We start from the raw sequence: 23,456 nt of genomic DNA, 5'->3' as shown, positions 1-23,456 counted from the left end.
AGAGCTTCCCATATCCACATGCTAGAGCCAGGGATAACAGTAAGCAGTGTAGGGGAGTCACAAGTGTTGCGGCTCGTAGCCAGAAGTTTGAGCTGCATTCTAGTCTTGGTTCTTTGGGCTTCTAGTGAAATGATCTAGTGAGCTTCGCAAAACTTCTGTCTTCATTGCTAACATGTGAGGGGTACCTACTTCTAGATAGTGTTGAGATGGTTAAGAACCATTAGCACTGTTCTGACACATACTAATTAGAAGGCTCTTATAAATTACAGTTGAAAGATGACATTTGTCGACTAGGGTAGAAACAAGGAAAATGGAAAAAAATAAAATGAGGCCCTATGAAGGAAAGGATGAGTTGTGGGTTTCTGAACGGCAGTTTGGTGGGTGAAAGTGATTCAGGGAATATAAAGATGGGTGGTAGGGAAAAGCTGATCAAGGTGATAGATTTGAGGGTCAAAAAAAATAAATAAATAAATAAAAATAAAAAAAAAAAGATTTGAGGGGCGAGGGATATAGCTCAAGGGCACAGTACCTGCCTGGAGTGTGCAAGGTTGTAAGTTCGATTCCCAGCACACGCGCACACGCACACACACACACACACCCAAAAAAAGACGATGGATTTGAGTATGTGTCGAATATCTAGAAATGTCTGGAGGGCAAGCAGCTCTATAGTGTAATACCTAGGTTACAGAAGGAGGCCGGATAAAACCATCCGGCAGTCATCCGCTTGTAGATTAGAATTGATGTCATGGGGAATGTCAAGATTTCCAAGGGACATGTCAAGACTAAGACAAAATAAACTAGATCATCACTGCTGTTGGGATATTGAAAAAGGAAGCCACAAAGATGTCTGACAGGAAGGAACAAGAAAACCTGAGCCATTGGCCCCTTAAAAACTAATTGAGTGTTTCAGGCAGGAGCATATGGTTAGTAGCATCTACCTCCTGCCAGTTCATTTAAAATATGGAAACTTAACATGCCTTTAGCAAGTGACAAAAGGGCCTTTCCAGGAGAGTCTTTAAGACAAAAGCCAGATGGAGTGGGTTCAGTAGCAGTGGGGATGTGAAGAGAGAGAAAATCTAAGCAGCAGTAATCTTTGAAGAATTCAGATTGCAGGAGGAGTAGGGGACAGTAGCGTAAAAGAGACAGAAACGAGAGGATTACGGTGAGAGCGCCAAGGGAAGGTTTTGGTTTTTCTTTGTTGGGATTTTAAGGTAGAAAAATCTGCGCATGTCTCACTGCTTACAGAGAATAAAGCCAAGCAAGAATAGAGGCTGATGATAGTACAAGATCCCAAGAAGCAAAAGGTGTTGAGATCAGAGCACAGCCAGAAGGGACTCTTTTTTCCTTGTACCAGAAAAATGGGAGCACCAGCTTAAGGGAATTCCGTCAGGGACTCTTTGTCTTTTTGGAGGACTTAGAATTACATGCTGTCAGTAGCAGGGGAAGTGGCAAGGCAGGATATGCTGAGAGTTGAGCCCGCAGACTTCTTATGGAGAATAGGCTTTGGAACCAGAGAAGACTCCCAGTTAGCAAGGACGATCCAGGTGAGACTGGATAATGTTGCTACAAATTTACAGTAGCAATGTTAGCAAGGAATCGAGGGGCCACTGTGTTACCTGTGTTATCCACGTGGTCGCAGGCGTTGCTGGGAGGAAAACAAGTACTTGAGATGGACTGCTGGCCAGTACGCTGGTGCACAAGCGGTTGGTGAATGAGGGAGAATGACCATGGGTCGCTGAATGGCAGAGAGAAAAAGAGTGCACATTTGCTATATGTAAGAGACGCGGCCCTTGGAGAAGCAGGAGTTTCCGCAGGTGTTTCAGGCGGGGGGGGGGGGGGGTAAGTAGAGTCTCCCTTTGAGACATGGTGGATGAAGAAGGACTCTCGGAAGGAGCCAGCTTGCTGTTGAGAGAGGATAGTGGAGGGACGGGATTCAGAATTGGAGTGAGCTGTACTTGGAAATGCCACTCGGCACCAGCGGATACTCGGGCTATGCCCTTGGGTACCACACTTATTTAGGGAATGAGAGACAAATAAGGATGGGTTACAGTGGTCAAGAAACAGCTGTGAAGTGCTGCCTGTACTGCATTAGCTGTCACCTAAGGGAATTTCACAGGCGTCTTCAGTAGCACTAGCCAGTTACTTGGAGAACTTTTTCCCTTATTTGGGAGTTTCATTTGACATTGCTTCTAGAGGAATGTGTTGGTATTAATGTATCACAAAATTCAATTATAACTTCCCCAAAAATGAATGTTTTCTGAAATCAAAATTTTAGTAGCAGCATATAAAGGTAAATGCCTTAAGATATAAGATTAACCACATTCTTTTTTAAATGTATTTTAGAGGCTAGAGTATTTCATCAGGCAAATACGGAAATGTGTAAAATTTTGAATAGCAAAATAAGAATGCAGTCAGTTGCCCACTCACTTACTGGTGCTTGAACTCTCTTTGATGTACAGGCATGCAAGGTGGAAGACCTAGGCAAAGTAGACTTCGAAGATGAAATTAAGAAAAGGTTTAAAATGGTGTATGTGCCAAATTGGTTCTCAGTAGACTTAAAAACAGGGGTAAGTCGGCAGGTGATCCTTGTATAATTTGAGACTGTTGCAGATTTCGAGCTTATTCATAATTATTCTTAGTTACAAAGTGGTATGTTTTTAAGTGTGAGAAAAAAATTTCATATTAATATTTACGCTCTGTAGTTTAAATGTCTTTGGTATCTCAGTAAGCTAAGTTATATTTGGGTTGGGTCACACGAAATGCATCAGTTTGTCCCTGAATCTGTAGCTTAGCATTTAAGTCAAATAGTACAAATAGATAAAAGTGTAGAGGCTTATTTGGAAACACGGTGGGATGCCACAGCGGATTTCTGTCTCGGCAGATGCTGACTATCACTCTGGATGAGAGTGACTGCTTTGCTGCCTGGGTTTCTGCAAAAGACGCTGGCTTTAACAGCCCTGATGGCTCAGATCCAAAACGTGAGTTCTGTCTGTCCGTCACTTCCTCCTCCAAAAGAGAAGGTAGATACTTGTGTTTTATGCTGTGTAATCATCTTGGTCAGTTCCCTGAAATGTAATGACTTATATCCTTGATCCATGTCCTGTACATAAAAACACACCTCCATCCAGAACAGAGGGTTAGAGCAGCTCTCAGCAGCCCCTGGGGCTGACACCAGGCCTGTTCTAGGACCATGCGAGACTTAGGCACCAGGGAAGGAAAAAAAAATACAGGTGTTTGGTGTGTACACACTCAATCGTAATGGCAATAGTGCTTTAAGAATGTGATTCTTTAAAAAAAAAAAGTTAAAAAAAAAAAAAAAAGAATGTGATTCCTAGTTCGGTTTGTTTGTAGAGACTATTTTGTGGCTATTCTGAAGAACCATGTTGAATATGTTTGCCCTCTGTTATCATTGCTTTAAACTTTCTAAGATAAAAACTACCAAGCTTGAAAACATCCTTCAAGTCTTGATTTTGAATACTAGCCTTGGGTTGAGATTTTAGCATTGGAATATTTGAAAACTTTAAATTTTTGTTACTTCTATTTTTAAATTACAACTAATAAACTCTGTTTTCCATTGTTTTCTTTCTAAATAACTTTTACAGTGAATTTAGGAGGACTTTTACTCCAGGCACTCTTAGAATATTGGCCTAGAACACATGTGAGTCCAGTAGATGAAGAGGAAAATGAAGTAAACCATGGTTAGTGTTTTTAATTTCACTAGATAAATGACAAGAATTACTCAGAACCAAAAGGTGCTTAAGCCATTTGATACAGTGTGACATAGTAAATGTTTGTGATCTGCCCAGTTAATTTTCTTCCCTTCAGCATGTCAGAGTATCTGGTTTTAAGGCTGAGTGTGGTGGCACATGCCTGTAATCCCAGTACTGGGGAGGCAGGTGAGGCAGGAGGCTCACCTGAGCTGAAGGTCAGCCTGGGCGCAGCTGGTGAGTTCAAGGCCAGCCTGAACTGCATAGTGAAACCCTGTTAAAAAAAAAAAAAACTAGGCACCTTCACAGGTTTATTCTAAAAATACTTCTCAGCGTTTCTGTGACATTTGGGTTTACCTCTCAGGCTAGCTAAGTAGCTAACAAGAAAGCCAGGTTGTTGTCATAGTTCATATTGGCCTGAAATGCTGTATTACCTGACCTGACAATATACCTGATGGTGATTCTGAATGTTTTAGAATATCGATTTTCAACTCAGAAGTGCCAGGGTAAATGAATGTATGTAACTAATTAATGTCACTAAGGAAATTAAAAAGATGTGTGTGTCACAGACAGCAGCCATAACTTTCCTTGAGCAGCAGAGAAAACATTTTGAACGTTTGCATTTGACTCAGCTTGATCAAAGGAAGGAAAAAAAAACTTGAGTTTCTCATCACACGTGCAACCTACAGCTGGTTCAGGAGTCACCGAGTCCCACCTACTGAGGCTTACTCTGCTCAGGTTCTCTACAGACCATCAGGAAAGCCACAGGAGAAACAGTGGCAGATGCTTCCTGCCAGGGACTTCGATCTGGCTGCCAGATTCATCCATAAGGATTTGTGCGATTTAAATTTCTCTCACAGGGATGACAGGCTTCATGCTCCCCTGAGAACCAGTCTGCTGGTTCCCTCTGACTCTGCCTGTGGGGGCTTTGCTTTTCTCAGCTGGCTCACTTCAGTCCCCACCAGACCTGTACCAAGGACTGGGAGCCGAGAAACCAGGGGCTGAGAAAGCTGGGTTCCGGGTGAACTCTGCACTTCACCAGCTCTGTGGCTGTGGATAGGTTATTTCCAGTTAGATTGGATGTTCTCAAAGGCCCAAATAAACAGTAAGTATTAAGTAATCAGAAACAGCACCCCTTGGATCTAGGCTGTGAGTTGGGGGTCAAATAGCATGGGAAAGCAAGGTGAGGTCTGCCCCCCTCATCCGCAGCCTGGGCCACGTCTGTCCTGCCTGTCTGCACAGGCTACCCCAGCACCGTTAAGATCATGCTTTGGGTGCAGCTACCCAGTCTGCAGAGCCCCTTTGCGAGGTGCAAGGGGCCTGAGAAAGGTACATGGGTGTGGGCCTGTCCTTCAGGGCTCACAGTGTGCTGGAGCAGAGGGCTGCTTACATAAACATTCCGAGATCAGAAAGAAACGGAGGGTGCTGTGAGAGAGGCCCCGGCAGAGCTACAGCATTTCAGAGGGTGACTGCCCAGCTTGTTCAGGGTGGTGTTTGTGAGTGAGCCGGCACCTGGGGCCACGTGCTCTTGACTCAGCAGACGACAGAGAGAGAATGGACATGAAATCTGTGGGCAGCAACAAAAGTGAGATTGTGTCTTTGCGGGTTTTTATATTTCACTTACACTTAGGTTTTATTAGCTGTGGCTGCCATTGAACATAATGTTCCTGAAGAAATATTTTGGAGGGACAGAGGAAGGAGTAGGGAGACAGAAACAAATTACTAATAAAAGGTGTGTCACAGATTTTTGTGTGACTAAAGTAGCTAGTTACTTTTTTATTGTGAGTGTCAGACATTACCCTCCTTTATTTTGAAGTACAGTCATTTCTCATGCTCTACAACACAAGTTGTCATGTTTCTCATTTTCAGGGATTTAACTTTTTTTTTTTTGCCTTTTTCAAACTCTGACTTATGGGACTGTTTTGGTTTTTGGTGTTTCAGTTTTTTGAGACTGGGTCTCACTGTGTAGTTTTTGCTGGCCTTGAACTCACTTTGTACCCCATGCTGGCCTTGAACTTGTGGCAGTCTCCTGTCTCAGCCTCCCAAATGTTGGGATTACAGGCATGAGCCACCCCATCCAACATTCTAGGACTTTTGACTTAAAATCTTAAAGTATTTGAAACTTGTGGAAATTAAATGTTTAGAGTTTATACTTTTAGCCCTCGCCCAGGATACTAACATCACCTGCATCTTTTTCTAGTAAATGGCGAACAGGAGAACCGAGTACAGAAGGGAAATGGATATTTTCAAGTGCCCCCCCACACACCTGTGATCTTTGGTGAAGCGGGAGGTCGCACACTATTCAGGTAGGGTAAGAAGGACCACAGGCCCTGCCTGCGGGAGCTCCCATTTGCTAAAAGTGTTGTGGAAATGTCAGGAATTGGGAAGACCTTCAGCATCCACAAGCCAGCTTACAGCTCTGATGCTGTCCGCCCCCAGTGTCCACTCTGCGGCTACAGTGAGGCGGCCACTGTCGGAATGACAGTGAGGCAGCTTCTCTGATGGTTTCCCCAGGAAATCTTACTTGCTTTCACTTGACCTGTGTGACTGCCAACTCAGGGAACAGATGGTGTCACCAGAAAACCCTGCCCACAGGACAGCATCAGCACATGTGACACTCTTCAGGCCAAACCAGGGAAGATGAGTTGGGCTGCTCTTGGGAGCTTCCGTGGCTGACGTGGCCCAACCTGGGAAAGCAGACATTCTTGTGGGCCCTTGAAGGTTGCCAGAAGTACTGTGGCAGGGCCAAGGGAGACAGCTCACTGATCTCCATTGATACCAGACAAAAGGCAAATGTATGGCTTGCCCTTGAGAACCCTCTGCCTTCGTGGTGGTTTCCTGAAAGCTGTCGCTGTAAACATCGCAGGCCCGCCTGCGTGTGGAGCCCTGGGCCACACACAGTGGCACTGTTAGGAAACCTTTCTGTAGTGTTGTGCTTATGCCTGCCTCTCCCGTTTTGACCCAAGGACCCAGGGAAGCCACTGTAGTAGATGTCTGGCCTCAAAATCTACACCCTGAGTATTGGGCCTGCTTTGCCGTCACCTGTTAGTCCCTCTGCCTCACTGAACTTCCTCGGCGGTCTTTGAGGTTCCTCCCTTGAGCGCTGTGGAGGGTGACTTTTGTCACCTGTGCTGGTGTTTCACTCTCCCTGATGACTTTCGTTTAGGCTGCTCTGCCGAGATTCTGGGGGTGAGACCGAGTCGATGCTTCTTAATGAGACAGTGCCGCAGTGGGTGATTGACATCACCGTGGATGTAAGTGTCCTGTGCTCTTTCTTCACCCACCCATTTTTTTCCACATCATGAAGTTAAGAATAATCTTAGGCAGTAAAATTTTTGTTTGGTTTTTGAGACAGACTCTCACTATGTAGATCAGGCTGGCTTTGAACTCACTATGGAGCCCAGGGTGGTCTTGAAATTGTGGCAGTCCTCCTGCCTCTGCCTCCCAAGTCCTAGGATTACAGGTGTGCAACGCCACACCCACTGAGACAGTATAACATTAAACCTGAGTAAAAACTAGACTCTGTCTGCTTCCCTCCAGTTCAGAGTTGAAGCTTTAATAATTATTTGTATATGTATTTCTATTCTTACTGGTTTTTAATTGTAACAATAATAGGTACTTATTTAATAAAGTAATGCGTACAGTGTACCTCCATCTCCACTGCACCCACACCTCCTCACCAACTCCCTGTCCTTCCTCCCAGGAATAGCAGCTATTTATAGGTCAGTGCACAGCACTTAGTACTTTCTTCTTTGCATACACAATTAGATGTTACTCATGTGCGTGAACACTCACACAGTTCATTTTATTTTGCACAAAATCTCTTTTACATACTGTTCTGCAGCATTTTGACTACGTATCCTGTAGTATAACTATACCCAGATTTATTCCATCAGTCTCCTGTTAACAGATATTTGGGTTGTTTCCAGTGTTTTCTATCACGAACAGTGCTGGAGTGAACATCCTTGTACATACACCTTTGTGGAGTTTTTAGCATAAACTCTTAGAAGTGGAATTGCTATATCAGAGGATGTACACATTTTAAATTTTAATAGATTCTGCTACATGCCCTCTGCAAAGGTTGTATTAGTTTACACTAACCAATAAAACTCAAGTGCCCTTTTCCCACACCCATACCAATGCCAGACATTTGTGGAGTTCCTTTTTATTGTTGTTGTTTTGGTGTTTTGTTTTGTTGCAGGGGATTGGTTTTTTTTTTTTTTTTTTTTTTTTTGAGACAGAGACTCAAATGTAGTTTAGGCTGGCCTTGAACTCATGGTGATCCTCCTGGCTCAGCCTCCAAAATGCTGAGACTATTGCACAACATCATCCTCAACAATGCCAGATGCTTTGAATCTTTGTTATAAAACAGGCAAATGTTATCTCATTATTTTAGTGTGAACTTTTTTTTAAATTAGGTTTAAATATCTTTTCATATTGGCCTTTTGTATTTCTTCTGTGAATTCTTTATGATTTGTAGGAGTTCTTTATATTGAATATGACCCTTTGTTCTCTGGTCTTGCAAAGTTTTACGGTACTTTGGTCATGTTGAGTGTTTTGTTTTGTTTTTGGTTTGGTTTGGTTTGGTTTGGTTTGGTTTGGTTTTGAGGGGGGTTGGTTTTTTTGTTTTTTGCAGGGGAGGCGATGTTGGTGGTTTTTGAAACACAGTCTCACTGTGTAGTTCAGGCTGTCCTTAAACTCACTGTGTAGCTAGAGAGCTGGTTGTGAACTTGCAGCAATCCTCGTGCTTCAGCCTCCCAAGTTGTTTATGGTGTCTTTTGCCAAGTGAAAAGTTTTAATTTTTACATTATCAAATCAAGCCATTATGACTCAGAGTTCTATATCTTGTTTAGATATTTCCTATTCCCGAATAGCAAAAGCGTGCTTTTCAGTATTTTCTTTTAGTTCCTTTATGATAATTGTTTGTGTGTGTATATAGATATATAGATCTTTGTTAGAGTTTATCCTTCTGTTTGGTATGAGGTAAGATTCTAACTTTATCAAAACTTTATCCAGGGTGCCAACACAGTTTATTAAGTAACCTGTCCTTTTTGTGCTAGTTTAAAATGCTGTCTTTAAGGGCTGGGGAGATGGCTTAGTGGCAGAGTTCTTACCTTGCATGTACAAGGCCCTGGGTTTGATCCCCAGCACCACACACACACACACAATTGCTGTCTTCATCATGCCCTGAATTTATATATATGTTTGGATCCCTTTTGTACTGTTGACTTATTTCACATATTTCTAAAACTGTACGAAAAAGGATGTGATTGCTAGCACTTAAAACATTTGCTCCTTGTCCTAGACAGACCCCAAGAACTTAGCCAGCTGGACACCTAAGTAATATTTCACTATGTGCAAGCAGCCCATAAACCACTGCTTTGCATGTGCAGTTTACCCGGGTGTATTACTGACTTGGGGTCTTTGACTCATTTCTGAAAAGACATCCAGACAGAATTGACATGGAGATTTGGAGGGACTGATTCCCTGAAACAAATGAAAAAGCATACTCTGCCCTTCATCTGAGTGTGCAGATGCATTACACAGACCTCCAGGTTGTGGCTGAAGTTTCCACTCTTCCTTAAAGCCTCAGACATCACTCCGGTGTTAGAGAGAAAGACCGCGGGAAGGCCAGTGTCCTCAGGCGAACCGCGGGCCCCACCAGGGTAGAGAAGGTGGCTTTCCTCATGGGTGAATGTCGTGCATTTGTCTCAAGACACAGCAGTTTCCATTTGGGCCTTTAGGTATCGGCGTCAATATTTTTAATGTTGATAAATGGAGTTTATTTCCTTTTAATGCCTTGTACTATTACCTAAGAAGAGCCATGCTTCAAGTTCATATTCCCAGTAATATTACATGTGGTTTATCTTTACATATCTTTTATCACAAAACTAAACTACTTTGCTGGTCATTTTCTCTAAAGCTCACTGAATTTGATAGTCTATAAATTACACAAAATTATAAAATACTTATAAATCATGTTTTCTTATTGGCAGCATTTTAGTTTGTCAGCTAATTGAAACTATTACACCTTTTTGATTTTCAATATTTCAGAAAAATATGCCCAAATTCAACAAAATTCCTTTCTACCTCCAACCTCATGCATCTTCAGGAGCAAAAACCTTAAAAAAGTAAGTATATTTAGTATCATGTTATCCCTTGATCTAATTAGAATTCTTCCCTTATGGTTTGCTTTATAACACAGAAGTCAAGCGCTAGATCTGAGGTTGACTATAACATTACTGGATTTTGTCTCTTAACAAAACTCACCATTTAAGACACAACTTGTATCTATTAACTGCTTTTATGATACTTAAGAAATAACAAGAATAGAGAAAAGAAATGAGTTTTGACTAGAACTCTGCTAAAAGGCTTCTTGAAGGTTGCAGAATCTGAGCTAGCGATGTGAGGATCGAGGGTAGATACTGCAGGTGCAGGACTCAGCTTGATTTGGAAGGGGCCATGTACTGAAGGTGCCTGCAGCACTGACCGACAGGCGATGGGATGCTAGAAGGGCACTTAGAAAGTCAGAGAACATGTAGTGATTCAGGACCAGAAATGGGTGAGATGACGTGGTATGTGGTACAGAGAGAGACTTAAATAAAGCAGAGACCCAGGGAAAGAATTTCAGTAGTCTAGAAAGAAGATATTGAACTGTGAACCGCATGTATATCCTAGCAAGTAAAGTCAACAAGACTGTTAAGAACTGTTTTGTTCCAGAGATTTCTAGATTTATACAAAGAAAACAGAACAAGTACTCACTGACCCATGAGAGTTCGGTAACTATGAACACCTGACTGTAAACATTTTCCTGTCTGTTCCTGCTTACCTTTCCACCCATCTCTCGCCACTTAGATCCACACTTACTTTAAAGCAAGTCCTTTACATCATACTAAAGTGAGAGTAATGGCTTTCAGAGCTTAAGCCTTGGTAATGTAGTCTGACAGTTACAGACCGATACCAGGGATTCAGGAGGAGGTTTGGGGAATAGACGAGTCAAGTTGGAGACATACAGATGCCCAGCGCAGCACTGTGTACACTCAAGTCAGAACTGTCTACCTTCATGTTAGGTGTTAGCAGCAGGCAAAGCAAATGAGGAAGAGCGCTCAGGGGAAACTGAGCTCCAGGAGGGTTAGGCCCTGTAGTGCGGGGCCTGCTTTACCCAACAGGATGCTTTTATCCTTTGGGGAAGTATTTAAGGGAATAAAACCCAGGTCGCTATTCTGTATGTGTTTCAAAAATCTCGTGGGGGGGGCAACAACAAAAGACAAGAAGTCTGTTTAGTGGCACATGTCCTCCTTTGGAGGACACTAAAGAAAAACCTTTCACGATTTAAAAAATGAGTTAAGGCAATGCTAAAATAATTTACAGTGTTTCTGTATTGTGTTTTATAACACCAAAGAAAAGTAACATGGAAGAGATGACAGCTAGTGCTGCTGTGGCCACAGTGTTCGCTTCCTTCCTTTTTCAGAGACAGACTGTCTGCTAGCGACATGCTCCAAGTCCGGAAAGTAATGGAACATGTTTATGAGAAAATTATCAATTTAGATAATGAGTCTCAGACCACTAGCTCTTCTAATAATGAGAAACCAGAACAGGAAAAAGAAGAGGATATTGCTGTGTTGGCAGAGGAAAAAATTGAGCTTTTGTGCCAGGACCAGGTAAGGAAACTTAACAGTACCCCCATGTTTCCCAGTGCTGGTGCTCAGAAAGGTACATTACATGGATGGTATGATTGTAGAGCCCATCTCTCTTACTTTTGGAGAGCTGCTTTCAGAGAGGCCCTCTTCTACCTCTCTGAAACCCTTTTAAAGAGGTTTCACCATTAAACCTCCGGTTTACCTGAAGGGAGTTTCCAGGCAAGGGACCCCGCAGTCTGAAGCTATAGAATTCCGTGTGACCAAAGTGGAGGGGGGGTGGAGACATGAAATCACTGTCTTACATCACAGAGGCATCTCCAGGGAGGGCTGACATACAGCCCCGTCCGTGGGCACCGCCACAGTGTGCGCCTCACTGGACCGTGTCCTGCCTGCATCGTGGAAGCTGTGCCAGCAAAAGCAGGCTGCGGGCAAGGGGAAGGTGAACCGGCTGGAGCTCCCAGTAGAACTCCTCAGATGGGGGTGAAGCTTTTAGGTATCAGAGCCTTTGGAACATTTTAGTGTCATTTTTGCTTTTTAGGTTTTGGATCCAAATATGGACCTGCGAACAGTGAAGCACTTCATATGGAAGAGTGGTGGGGACCTCACCCTGCATTACCGTCAGAAGTCCACGTGAAGGCTGAGCCAGCGCTCCTGGGTATTCATTAACTACCTTCTTCTGTGGCCCTGAGTAGTCCTAGGAAGCCCACTGAGCCCAGAGGGAGCAAGACTTCTAACCACCAGTTTGGTGTGGAAAACATTTTCACTTGAAGTGACTAATCAAGATGTAATATAGACGGCAGTCTCCAAGTGTAGCTTAAGCCACCCCAGGAAGCAGTGTGAAGGCAGAAGATTCTGTCCTGCAGCTGTGCAGAGAACTGACCGCAGGCCAGTGCAGACTGTTTCCTCCTCTCCTGTCAAGGACCTTATCTGTGTGTTAGCACTTGTTAGAGAACGCGGGTGACCGCACCTGTCGCTGTGTTTCAGCTCTGTAGCTTTTCTACAAGTACACTCCATCCTGCAGTATCTGTGAAGGCTTTTTCCAAGTTTGTCATAAAAAAGTCAACTTGTTTTCATCATTTAAAAGTTATTTTTAATGGTAATTTGCTGTTGCACAATTCAAGAGCCAGCCCATTTCATAATAAATGATTACCGTTGGGCTTGTTTTTAATATTGCATCTCAGATGTGCCCTCTAGGAAGCTCTGGAGATTCCAGGTGCTGGGTCACAGCCACAAGCCCCTGGGCAGACTGGAGTGCGCACAGGCCGAGCTAGTGACACCAAGCCCCACACAGGCCTGGTGCTGCGCAAGTCCAGGGAGATGCAACTGTTGTCTTTGGTCTACTGTCTCACTCGCGGGCAAAGCCATGAGACCATGGCTTCCTGCTCTGGATAAGCAGTGTGACACCATCAAAACTTAAGACTCTGGTGAAAGGTTAATTCATTCAAGCACTACCTAGGATGTCTGCTGTCAGAGGAAGGGGGTGGCATAGTGAGTTCTGCTCTAGAAAGTGTACCTGTTTGTTTTTCCAGGTTTTATATGCAGGTGTTCGTTGGTTACCTGTATCCAGATCTTTTCACTGTTCTTTCTAACAATCTGAAGCTTTCATAGAATCTTGGGTCTTGTACAGAATATAACTTATTGGGGATAATACTTCAACTTTTGGCAGAAAATACTTTGGGTTCTTCCCAAAGGTCATTTGTATTCAGAACAGGAGTCCACCCCGCTAGAACTGCACAGGCAAGCTTCCTTGCATGAAGCCAGAAGCACAAGTGCCTTCCAAGGGCAGTTCCTGCAGTCCAGCGTCCCCCAGCTCGTGCGGCCTGTCGCACAGCAGCAGCAGGGGGTGGCGAGGTTTTGTTTCCTACGTCTTCACAGGTTCGGTTACAGGCAGCTGATGGGCCCAGGTCCATACCTTACAATTCAAGATCCTCTGGTCAGCACAACTGCAGAGAGAGTTCCCTCACTGCTGGCCAGCTAGCTTTGGAAAGTGACAGGTCATTGCCTCTGCACCTTGGAGAAGCAAGCAAAGACATGGCCACATCTCCAAGGGGCTGACGTGATTTTTCTCCCTCAGAGAGCAGCCAACCTCTTTTTTTAAAAGTCCTTTCTATCTGTCAGATACAACAGTGTGCTTTTGGTGCACTATTTTTAGCAATAGTTGTGAACTAATGACAAAAGAAAACATAAAAATAAATGAATTGTATTTAGCAGCCCTGCGCTGTGTTTGCACAAAGGGCCTTTGAGTTAAAGGAGCAGGTTTTGGCCAGACATGGTGGCACACACCTATAATCCAGCTCTCGAGAGGCTGGGGCAGGAGGATTACCGAGAGTTCAAGGCCAGCCTAAACTGCATAGTGAGACCCTGTTTCAAGGACAAAAAAGGTCCAGGTTTTGCTGCGTCATCTGCCCTGTGTGCTGAGCTTTGGGTGGCTGTGTCCCTTCCTGTCATAGATCTGAGCCCGGCATGGTTGTATTTTTTCCCCTTCTGGTCAAACTAATAGTTCCCAGAAAATTTGAGTCTGCAATGCCAAAAGGGTAAAAACCTGTATTTCACAGTTGTACAGAATAAAGAATTTAGTTAAATACATCAAAGTGTAGTACACTTCTTTTTTAGTTGCTGTTTTCCTTGATAGTGGGTGACAGCAAAAGCCTGCAGTCTCAGGTTCACCCTGGGAATAAGCAGCGTAGGTAGCCACTTCACCCCAGGTGGACGGGGTAAGGTAAAAGCAGGGAAGAGCCAGAGCCTGCCAGTGACGGTCAGCGCAGGCCACAGGCGCTGCACAGGCCTGTGGCCACTCCATCCCGCGCCCTGCATTCCTGCAGAGCTGCACTGGACTCCTGGACAACCCAGCACACAGCCTCACTGTTCTGCACCTGCCCGCTGCTCTGGTAGGCTTGACAAGGGCTGGCTTCAAAAGCAGTCACAGTGCTTGGAACGTAGTGTTTGCTAGTTTGGGGCCTTGGCGCCTGTAGTTTGCTGTGTGTACACATCACAAAAAGTACCATAACTATGAGACTTCACTGAGGCCTTACTAGACAAGGCCAGAAGCAGCATTCTTGGGATCCTGGTAATTAACAGGCAGGCAGTGCCTGGGAGTGAGGGGCTGCAGCCAACAGCAGAGGACTCCCGTTGATGAGGGGCCATCCAAAGGCACTTGGGGTGGGGAGCAGCTTCCCCCACACTACAGAGAAGAACAGCGAGACCCGTAGCCCTCTTGTCCAGGCCCTACTTTCCTTCTGGGGCTGGGGTTCTGCAGAAGCCTGGTCAAGGTGAGCTGGCCTGGAGTTCGCTCAGAACGGTGGGCTAAAAGTTGTAATTCTGCACTGGTGTGGTTGGCAGGGCACCTTGCACATTCAGGGGCGATTGCTGTTTATGTTTGGGAGCTAACAGGAGTCACCACTGGGAACACTAGATGTGAGCTCACTCCTAAGCCAGAGGAAGAAGACCTGACCACAGGGCTCCTCTGCTGAAGGACAGGGGTGGGCAAGGGCAGCCTCTCCTTGGTGCAGACTGGCATCAGCCAGCCTGAGCCGTTGGTTGCACTGTAGCCTAAAGATAAGGCCAGCGGTGAAGGAATCGGTGACTGGGACAAGATAAGGGGATCCTGAAGCTTGGGGTCCCTCCCAGTACAGATGGAACTGTGAACTGTACAGGAATGGTCAGGGCCATCCCTACAAGGCCATGTGGCCACTTTGGCCCCTTCCTCACTTACCCCATCTTCACACTGGTCGTGACTGGGCCTGCTGCCTCCCGGAGAGCCCCACGACATGACAGGAATATTCTAAGGTGCACAGCCTCCTGTTATTACCCACCAGGCTGCATGTGCCGCCCCTAGCCCAGCTCTTGTGAAACACCGAAGTTGGGCACTGCTCATAGCCCTACACTACCAAAATCCCCTTTAAAACCATTCAACCCAGGACCACCAAGCGGGAAGACCACCATAAGGTCATCTCCTTGAGACCAGAAGCAGGCTCTGAGCAGACCCCAGAGCCTCTGCCAGCAAGATCTCTGCAATACAGGGCTGGGCCTGGCACAGAGCTAGTGAAATAACCTCAGCGCCTGTTACAGCCCCGAGTGTGGTTCTGGGGTAGAGACCTGGGCCGGGGTGGCCGGCCGGCTGGCCTCTCCCCTGATATCTGAGCCATCCGTGCCTACAGGCTCCTCTTCAGTCTGCGCTTCCAGCAGCTCTGCAGACAGTCCATCTTCTGGCGAGGCTGCAAAGCTGAGGCTGTCGGGAAGAGTCAGCTGAGGCAAGTGGTCTGGCTGGACCTGGGCTCCAGGGCTGTCCGGGAATGAGACTTCAAACTCCGACCCAGACCACGTGGCTTCACCTGAAACAGAAGTGGGCTGGCCTGCACCCACCGCCACTCAGCCTCTGGTGGGAGAAAGGAGAGCGAGCGCACCAGCCCGCAGACATGGCCAAACTCCAGCCCAACGGAGCAAGCAGTGCAGGGCCCTCCCGGAAGGTGTGGGTCACTCACCACCCCGCTCGTGAGAACTGCTGCTGGAGCCGATGTCCTCCGGTCCTGAGACTGACACGGCCGTGGAAGAGGGCAGGCTGGGCCACACGCTGGCATTGCCACTGTCCAGCAGGGAGAGGCCTGACACATCTAGGAAGCCTAAGGCAGACAGAACCCCAACTGTTGGCAAGCCAGGACAGTGCACTCACCCTGCCAGTGCCCAGAGCATCGACCCAACCGGCCTGGCAGTGTCCCCAGCCTCTGGTGATGCCCTCCCCAACCCCAAGGAATGTCTCTCTGCTGTTCCCTTCAGAACATGGGGCAGTGGTGGCAGTGGGTCCAGAGCCTGCTTTGTCTCATTTGCTGTGTATCCGGAAGTAGGCCAGCTCTTCTCTGAACTCCAAATTCTCCATCATACCCTGGACTGATGCTTTGCAACTGTCTCTTTTTTTTCTTTTTCTTTTTCTTTTCTTTTGTTTTTTTTTTTTTTTTTTTTGAGACAGGGTCTCACTATGTAATGCAGCTGGTCTTGAACTCATTATGTAGCCCAGGATGATGTGGAATTCACAGCGATCCTCCTGCCTCAGTCCCCCTAGTGCGGGGATTACAGGTGTGTGCCACCATGCCTGATCTGCAACTGTCTTGCTGTATGTGAGATCCGAGGAATCAGCAGGCCTAGGACAAATTTTGCCACTACTGCCAAAGTTTAGCTCTGAGCCCGAGGCGCACTTCCAAGAGCTGGGGTCCCCCGGTCTCTCCAGGTCTGCCCAGTACCTGGGTCCATGACTCGCTGCACTGGAGGTGGAGGCTGAAGAGGACTCTCCATGGAACACGGAAGTCCCCCAAAGTCTGGGGTACTATGGCTGGAACTCTCAGCCCCAGGGAGCTGTCTCTCCATGAAAGAACCAGGAACCTGTAGTATGGCCTGATGGCACCAGGGAAGAGCCAATTCAGATAGCTCCTTGAGTACAGTCATGGTCCACCTACTCAGCACCCACCACTGCCTTGGGCACTGCTCTGCCTGCAGAAATTACAAACAGCTTGTGCCCTTCCCTCCCTTCCTCCCTCCACAAGGCATGTATGTTCCATCCGGGAGCCTGGCCTCCCCTGCAATGGCCACACTCTGTAGAGAGAGCACTAGCCAACGCGCTAAGGAGCCCACCTGGCCTCCACACATTGCTGCCTCCTGGGGCCCTGTCAGTGACGCAGAAGAAGGGAGAGCCTTCCCAGCGTGCCCTGGCACCAATGTGGAGCCCAGAGTGCTCTCAGAACCTGCTCCTCAGCCCTGAAGACTGGGCCAACCCCACCAGACAGAACAGGCATTCCCACAGGCTGACCCAGCCCAGAACAAGGCTCTGCCCAGCTCTCAGTCTCAGCTGCCCCCTCAGGAAGTAGAGACCACCACTAGTGCCTCAGGTCACCCTCACCTCAAAGCAAGGGGCAGGAAAACCAACAGAGGCTTTCCTGGTCCAGGCAGGGTGCTATTCCTGCTGTGTCCCAGAAGCAGACACTGCAGAAGCAGACACTGCAGGAGCAGCCTCGAGCCTCCCCAGCTGGCAAGCCCCTGTGCCCGTGTGAGGCTTCCCTACAAGCCCTGTGCCCGTGTGAGGCTTCCCTACAAGCCCTGTGCCCGTGTGAGGCTTCCCTACAAGCCCTGTGCCCGTGTGAGGCTTCCCTACAAGCCCTGTGCCCGTGTGAGGCTTCCCTACAAGCCCTGTGCCCGTGTGAGGCTTCCCTACAAGCCCCTGTGCCCGTGTGAGGCTTCCCTACAAGCCCTGTGCCCGTGTGAGGCTTCCCTACAAGCCCTGTGCCCGTGTGAGGCTTCCCTACAAGCCCCTGTGCCCGTGTGAGGCTTCCCTACAAGTCCCTGTGCCCGTGTGAGGGTTCCCTACAAGCCCCTGTGCCCGTGTGAGGCTTTCCTACTTACCTCCTTGTAGTCACTCTGCCTGGAACCCATCTCCTGGCCAGGAGAGTCCTGAGGGATGGACACCGGTGATGGGACATCGGGTAGAGATGCCAAGGCACCAGGCAACGAGGCACCAGGTGGCTTCTTGTGACTGGGGGTCTGGGTTGGGATCCGATGTAGATACCCATAGCCAATACCACAGCCCAGACTGCCGGAGGACAGAAACATTCAGTGCAGAGGGTCAGCCACAGAAAGAGCCCTCCCCACCTTTCCCACCCCCACCTGGAGGGACAGGCAGGGGCCAAAAGGACACCGCTAGATCAGTCAGTCACAGGTGTCCCGAGACAGAGCCTATGGCCCACCCGCTATCCTGACCAGCGGACTCTGGAGGTTCACCCCCACCAGACAGGCTTACCCACCCAGCCCTGCAGCCCACCAACCATGAGAAATACCTGCCCTCGCCACCCCAGGCTGCGTTGGGAGTTACTGTCACCTCCCGGCAGGAATCAGACTCAGAGTTATACACCATCAGCTTCAAAGGCTTCCCCTCATGGGACTCGATGAGCGAAAAGAAATCTTCAGACTGTGAGAAACATACAGCACTTGACACCGCTTCCAGCACCGGATGGAAGCCTCAAAATAAGCCACTTCCCATGGAAGGCCCCGTCTCTCCACACTCCATGCAAGGACCCAGCCAAGACAAGCCACGTGTTCCTCACCTCCTGGAGGATCTGGTCTGAGCCCACCACGTAGTCCACGTAGGGGCACAGGCCAGCCATGGCAGCTGGCGAAGATGGTTCCACATCCTGAGGAGGAATTGTACACTGTCAGCCTCACTGCAGCGCAGTCAGCCGACATCTGTCCAGCTCCCTACGCAGGGCCTCCCGGGGCCCCTTCACCTCACCCCCCGTTCTGCAGGCTGCCCAGAAGAGGGCAGCACATGCCATGGAAGAGGCCCGGGCTCAGCCCCTGGCTGCCCCACCTGCCGGGGCAGAGAATGTGAAAGAATTACAGCACTGACCCTCTTCCAGCCTCAGTTTCCCCACAATTAAAACTAGGTTTCACAGAGTTGCTAAGATTAAAGAAAAACACACTAAAAGAAAAGAGAAACCAAACGCTGGCCATAGTAAATGCCCAGCTAATTGCTGTTTCTGCTGCAGGCGTGTGGCCTAAAGAAGGCTGCGTGAGAGGCAAGGCCAGTGGGCAACACAGGATCCCAGCACAGAAAGCTTTCCTGGGCTCACACTCCTGGCTCCTGGGAAGTAAGAACTCTCCGCCTTTGCCCCACGTTACTCAGGGGCAAGCTTCCGTAGGCCAGCTATAAAGGCTGAGAAACAGCCAGCTCCCCAGGAAGCCAGAGATGGACGACCGAAAGCAGCTGGCTCCCACCCCTAGGGCCCTCCTTCCACCAAGCCAGAGACTGACCGTGTGAGCACAGGTGTCAGGCGCACTATGCAGAGACACCCGTGACAGCTCAGCCACCCAAAGGTTCATTCGTGTGTCAATTATATGGCAATATACCACAAAACTACATATAGAGAGAGGAGGGGGAGGAAGGGAGAGGCTGGTTTAAAAGGATGCTAACAGCAGCACTCTGGTAGTGCAGATGCCATTCTGGTAGACAGCACCCCAAGAAATCAAGGTCTAGAGGTGGTGGCAAGCCTATGGCACACAGTGGGCTGTCGCTATGCCTGGTCCTAGAAGGTGAAAAAGCGCCCCGAGTCCCACAGTTACCGAGGAGCAGAGCACACTGTCTAGGGACAAACGACTGCTGTCTCAGGACACTGGTAGCCCTCCAGTCAGCTGGGGACGCCGGCCTCCGCCCCACGCCTGCCTCATCCCCCGGCCGCCCGCTCTTGCATGCCCCACCGCTCCCACACGCGCCCCCTACACTCACCAGCACGTGCCACACCTGCTCGCTGGCCCTTCGGAAGCTGCAGAAGCGCACGCTGGCACCCAGCAGGCCCTGGCCGCCCCACATGTTGCTGGGCACCACCTCCACCTCACGCACTTTCATGGTCTTCATGCTGAATACCTCCAGCTTCACGGGCTTCTCCACGTTGGCCTTCAGCAGGGCCTTCAGCGTGTCATTCTCCTTGTTCTGCGGGGGCAGCAGGGCTGACTCCTAGGCCGCATCCTGACCCTCACCCTCACCAGGCCCTCAGATAAGTCAAGGCCTAAGATGGGGAGCAATGAATGGGACCCCACCTCCCGGCACCCCTGGGTACTACCACACACACCCCTCCCGGCCAGCAAGCAAAAGCCCTCCCAGGGCCGGAGCCCTCACACCCTCATGTCCACCTCCTAAAGTGCTCTGTCCCCAGCCTGCCTGGCAGGGACAAGACAGAGGGGCACACACACTCAGCACGCAGAGGCGGGAAAGGGAGCCTCACCAGCCGCGAGTGCCCGATGGTGATGATGAAGTCGAAGTAAGGCTCCAGGCCCGCCTGCTGCGCTGGGGAGTTCTCCTGCACCTGTCCCGCAACGAGGCCGCTCAGCCACTGACTCCCAGCCCTCGGGAAGCCCCATCCTCAGTGCCAGGGACCACGGCCACTCCCATGTCCCCACCAGGATGCATGCCTGCCATGAACTGCACTGGGCCTTACCACCCTCCTCCCGTTCCCTGTGCCTACCCTCCGGGACACAATTTTCCTTCTCCTCATGATGACCCCAGATACCTCCAGAGAGGCCTCACAGCCCACAGCTACTTCAGGAGCTATCAGGAATCAGCAAGGAGCCTAGCCAACTGAGGCCTGTGCAGATGCAGCTGCCCCTGGAGGCAGGTGGGCCTGTGACAAAGCTGGCAGGTCACCAGAACATATTAGACGCAGACAGGGAGAGCCCCAGGTCAGGGGACACAGCCAGAGCTGCACCTGGGGCAGTGGCGGGGCTGGACCTCAGGACCCTGCCACCTGGCTGGCGGACCCAGCTCATCCTAGCAGGCAACAGGAGCCACTGACGCATGCTGGTGAGAGCAGGTCCCGGGGCTCGGCTGCCGCATTAAGCTTCCCTGTCCTGTCCCCATGCCCTGAGGAACAGCTCCTCAGAGCCACACACAGCCCAAGATGCTCCCTACTCCTTCCCACTCTCTAGCTCAATGCTGGACCTACAAGGACAACAGGGCTTTGCAGGCTGTAGCAGGCATCTGTCTCAAAGGCCCCATTTACAAAGCCTCGCCAGGACACTACCGCCTTTGTCCCCAGGCCCTGGACCCTGAAGATGGCCCGCACTGGGGCCTCTGGCTGTAAACATGAGACGATATCTTGGGTTAGGTGTCAACAAGGCCCCTGGAAAAGAGACACCTAATGCACATACCCCCCAGTCTGTTAGTCCTAGACTCCCCAAGCTAAAGAAGAGCTCCCAGAGAACAAACTGCTGAGCCTCCGAATCAAAGCCATTTTGTGCCTGGCATTAGGACTCCTTCCTGGCAGTGTTGCTACCTCCAAAAGCTGCCACAGCTTCCGTCGGGATGGGTCCAGCCAGCAACTCTGGCCCTACTTACCCGACCTGGAGAGCAAGCTGCCCCCAGGCCCCGCTGCAGGGGAGCTTTGAGGCCTGCCCTAGCTTTTGAAAAGCTAACTTGGTGGGGTCTGAGAGATGCCCCTCCCTGAGCAGGGCCACTACCAAACCACTCTACCTCTCTCAGGCAAGGCTGTTGCTCCTCTCCTCAGCTGTGTGTGTCAGCTGTCCCCGTCATTAACGAGTCCTGAGGCTCAGCCCCCAGGCCCTTGGATTGGCCCCCTCCCAGCCCCCAGAGGTGTGAGCATCTCTAGCTGTGGCGCTGTCCTCTGCCTGGCTATACTCCACTCCCATGGCTCTGGGCTTGTCAGTGGTCACTAGGGCTTCACAGCAGAAATAATACACTGCTGCAGCCCTTCCTGCAAAGCTCACTGTCCCTCCCTCCAGCTTTCCCCAGAGTCCCACCAACGAGTGCTGCTTTTCCTAACGCCCCCGCCTATTCTTCCCCCACCCAGGGATCCTTGGTAAATCAACAGTCAGTTCACCACTAAACTTGCTGGTCGGCTGACAGCTTGTACTAACCGCAATTTACAGAGAACACACTCACTAATTTAGTAATCTGACGCCAGGAAATCTACCCCAGAGTCCTCCCTTTACCACTGCTCTTATCATCGTCATTTTCCTGAGATCTTCCATGATATGTCTGCTAAGGATGTGCCTAGTACACAGTGAGAATACCAATGTGGACAGAATGCAGCACACTTTTTCTTCAGTTTTTAAAAATGTGAGTCACATTATGTCAAACCTCCATGGCTCCCCATCTCAGAATCAAATCCTAAATACGCGGACGTGTGAGATCCTGTGGGGTCTGGCCTCCTCTGCTCTCTCCTGAAGCCAACGCACCATCCAGGCCTCACCTCCTTCATTTCATCAAACAAGCCCGTGCCACCCATCTCAGGGCCTCGGCCCTTCTGGGCCTTGCACCTGGGATACCTGACCCCCGTACCGGCGCCGTCCATTCTTCACTTCCTGCAGAAGCCTCTGCTCCAGAGTTACTTGGTCAGAGGCCTTTCCTGACCATCATCACTGCGTCCAAAACAGCACCCACACATCACTCTTCCTTAAACTGCTTTTTTTCTGGTTAACAATTCTTAGAGCCTGTCATCTGTTTTATGGTTTCCCTTCTCTCCAAACTGGCATCCAAATGTGTTCCATGTGCACAAGGATGGTGTCGTTTTGGTCACTCCTTTGTCGCTGGTGCCTACAGCTCTGGCTGCTGCAGTGCAGGTACTTGACACCACTGGTGTGAAGGGTGACCTCTGATCCTCTGACCTCTAGGCCTCCTGTCCTCACTCCTACCATCATCTCGCCTCCCCACCAGCCAGTATCCTGAATTCCTCTGCCTTCCATTAAACCTGCTGCCCAACTCTGGGATGCAGGCGTTGCACTGCTTCTGTGGGTGCCAGGCCATGAGGAAGCCCACCCCCAAACACAAAGTCGTCAACTCTGGATTCACAAAGCCAGCCGGGCTCTCCTGTTAGGAAACCATTTGCCTTACGTTTGTAGCCGTTGGTAACAGAGGCTCCCTTCAAAACCTATCATTCAACCGCCAGGCGTCACACTGGCAAACAAACGTACCTGCCCATCTACACCACCTCTACACCTATCCGCTTTTCTCAAGGAAAATTGTGGAGGAAGGGCTCGGAGTGTCCTAATGTTCGCCAGGGCGTCTGCAGTGCTGGTGGCCTCCTGCGTCCTGCTTCCCGGGCTGGTGTGCTGCGGTCCTCGGCCCCTGCCGCCCCCCGACCCAGATGGACTGGGACGCGTGCCCGTTGCTCCCCAGGGCCCTGGACCCCACAGTCCCACCCGCTTCTCGGCGCTGCGGGCGGGTCAGAGCGTCCCGGGGCTTCTCCACCCGGAGCGAGCCGCCGCGGAGCGCCACCAGGAACCGCCGGGCTTCCGGCGAGCTGGCACTCGGCGTGGGCGGAGACGCGGGGCCCGACCGCGGCGGCACACTGGAGGCCAGGCCCAGGCGGCGCCGGCCGGCCGGCCGGCACGGGGCGTCGCAGCACACGCTCGCCGCCGGACGCTCGCCGCCGGGCCCCCCGCAGCCCGGCCGACTCACCCCGTGCAGGTGGAAGCCCTCGGCGCCGCCCGCGGGCTGCTCGGCGCTGGGGCCCAAGCCCATGCCTGCGGCTCCCCCGCGCCCGGCCGGTCTCTGCGCCGGCTCGCGCGCTCGGCGCTCCACTACCCACGCCTTATCACGTGGGCAGGTGCCCCGCCC

At 49.7% G+C, this 23,456-nt stretch overlaps 2 protein-coding genes across 6 annotated transcripts in view; one reads left to right on the top strand and one right to left on the bottom strand.

Annotated features, from left to right (window-relative positions):
* Positions 1-13,938, top strand: part of Wdr48 (WD repeat domain 48) — a 47,057-nt gene extending 33,119 nt beyond the window's left edge. For 2 of the 3 annotated variants that reach the window (XM_023562590.2, XM_063225159.1), the window contains exons 12-19: positions 2,460-2,567; positions 2,882-3,020; positions 3,603-3,698; positions 5,908-6,013; positions 6,874-6,961; positions 9,762-9,838; positions 11,179-11,368; positions 11,886-13,938. In XM_023562590.2, coding sequence (XP_023418358.1) covers positions 2,460-2,567; positions 2,882-3,020; positions 3,603-3,698; positions 5,908-6,013; positions 6,874-6,961; positions 9,762-9,838; positions 11,179-11,368; positions 11,886-11,981 — 900 coding nt within the window. In that variant the 3' untranslated portion in view covers positions 11,982-13,938. The remainder of the gene's footprint in view (positions 1-2,459; positions 2,568-2,881; positions 3,021-3,602; positions 3,699-5,907; positions 6,014-6,873; positions 6,962-9,761; positions 9,839-11,178; positions 11,369-11,885) is intronic. The other variant, XM_003464143.5, reaches the window with a different exon arrangement.
* Positions 13,872-23,448, bottom strand: Gorasp1 (golgi reassembly stacking protein 1). 3 transcript variants are annotated; one of them, XM_063225162.1, is made up of 9 exons: positions 23,298-23,448; positions 20,107-20,187; positions 19,611-19,814; positions 18,433-18,519; positions 18,166-18,296; positions 17,735-17,921; positions 16,582-16,732; positions 15,829-15,966; positions 13,872-15,678 (listed from the first exon to the last, which is right to left on the bottom strand). In XM_063225162.1, exons 1-9 carry the CDS (start codon positions 23,358-23,360, stop codon positions 15,410-15,412), a joined length of 1,311 nt encoding a protein of 436 aa, XP_063081232.1. In that variant the 5' UTR covers positions 23,361-23,448; the 3' UTR covers positions 13,872-15,409. The 3 variants fall into 3 exon arrangements, with proteins under 3 accessions (XP_063081232.1, XP_063081233.1, XP_063081234.1); XM_063225163.1 differs by lacking the exon at positions 23,298-23,448 and adding an exon at positions 22,811-22,982; XM_063225164.1 differs by lacking the exon at positions 23,298-23,448 and adding an exon at positions 20,392-22,771.
* Positions 23,449-23,456: the final 8 nt, after the last annotated feature.

This window comes from Cavia porcellus, unplaced genomic scaffold (genome assembly GCF_034190915.1).
Source record: "Cavia porcellus strain 051 isolate PalLab524CR breed Dunkin Hartley unplaced genomic scaffold, mCavPor4.1 scaffold_15, whole genome shotgun sequence".
Classification (NCBI taxonomy): Eukaryota; Metazoa; Chordata; class Mammalia; order Rodentia; family Caviidae; genus Cavia; species Cavia porcellus.
This window is presented reverse-complemented; position numbering and strand designations above follow the sequence as displayed.

Coding starts and splice junctions, on each gene's coding strand:
- Gorasp1 (XM_063225162.1), bottom strand. CDS start 23,360: ATGGGCTTGGGCCCCAGCGCCGAGCAGCCCGCGGGCGGCGCCGAGGGC. Junction 18,297..18,432: donor CAGACCAGATCCTCCAGGAG/GTGAGGAACACG, acceptor TGTTTCTCACAG/TCTGAAGATTTCTTTTCGCT. Junction 16,733..17,734: donor GGCAGAGTGACTACAAGGAG/GTAAGTAGGAAA, acceptor TGGTGCCATCAG/GCCATACTACAGGTTCCTGG.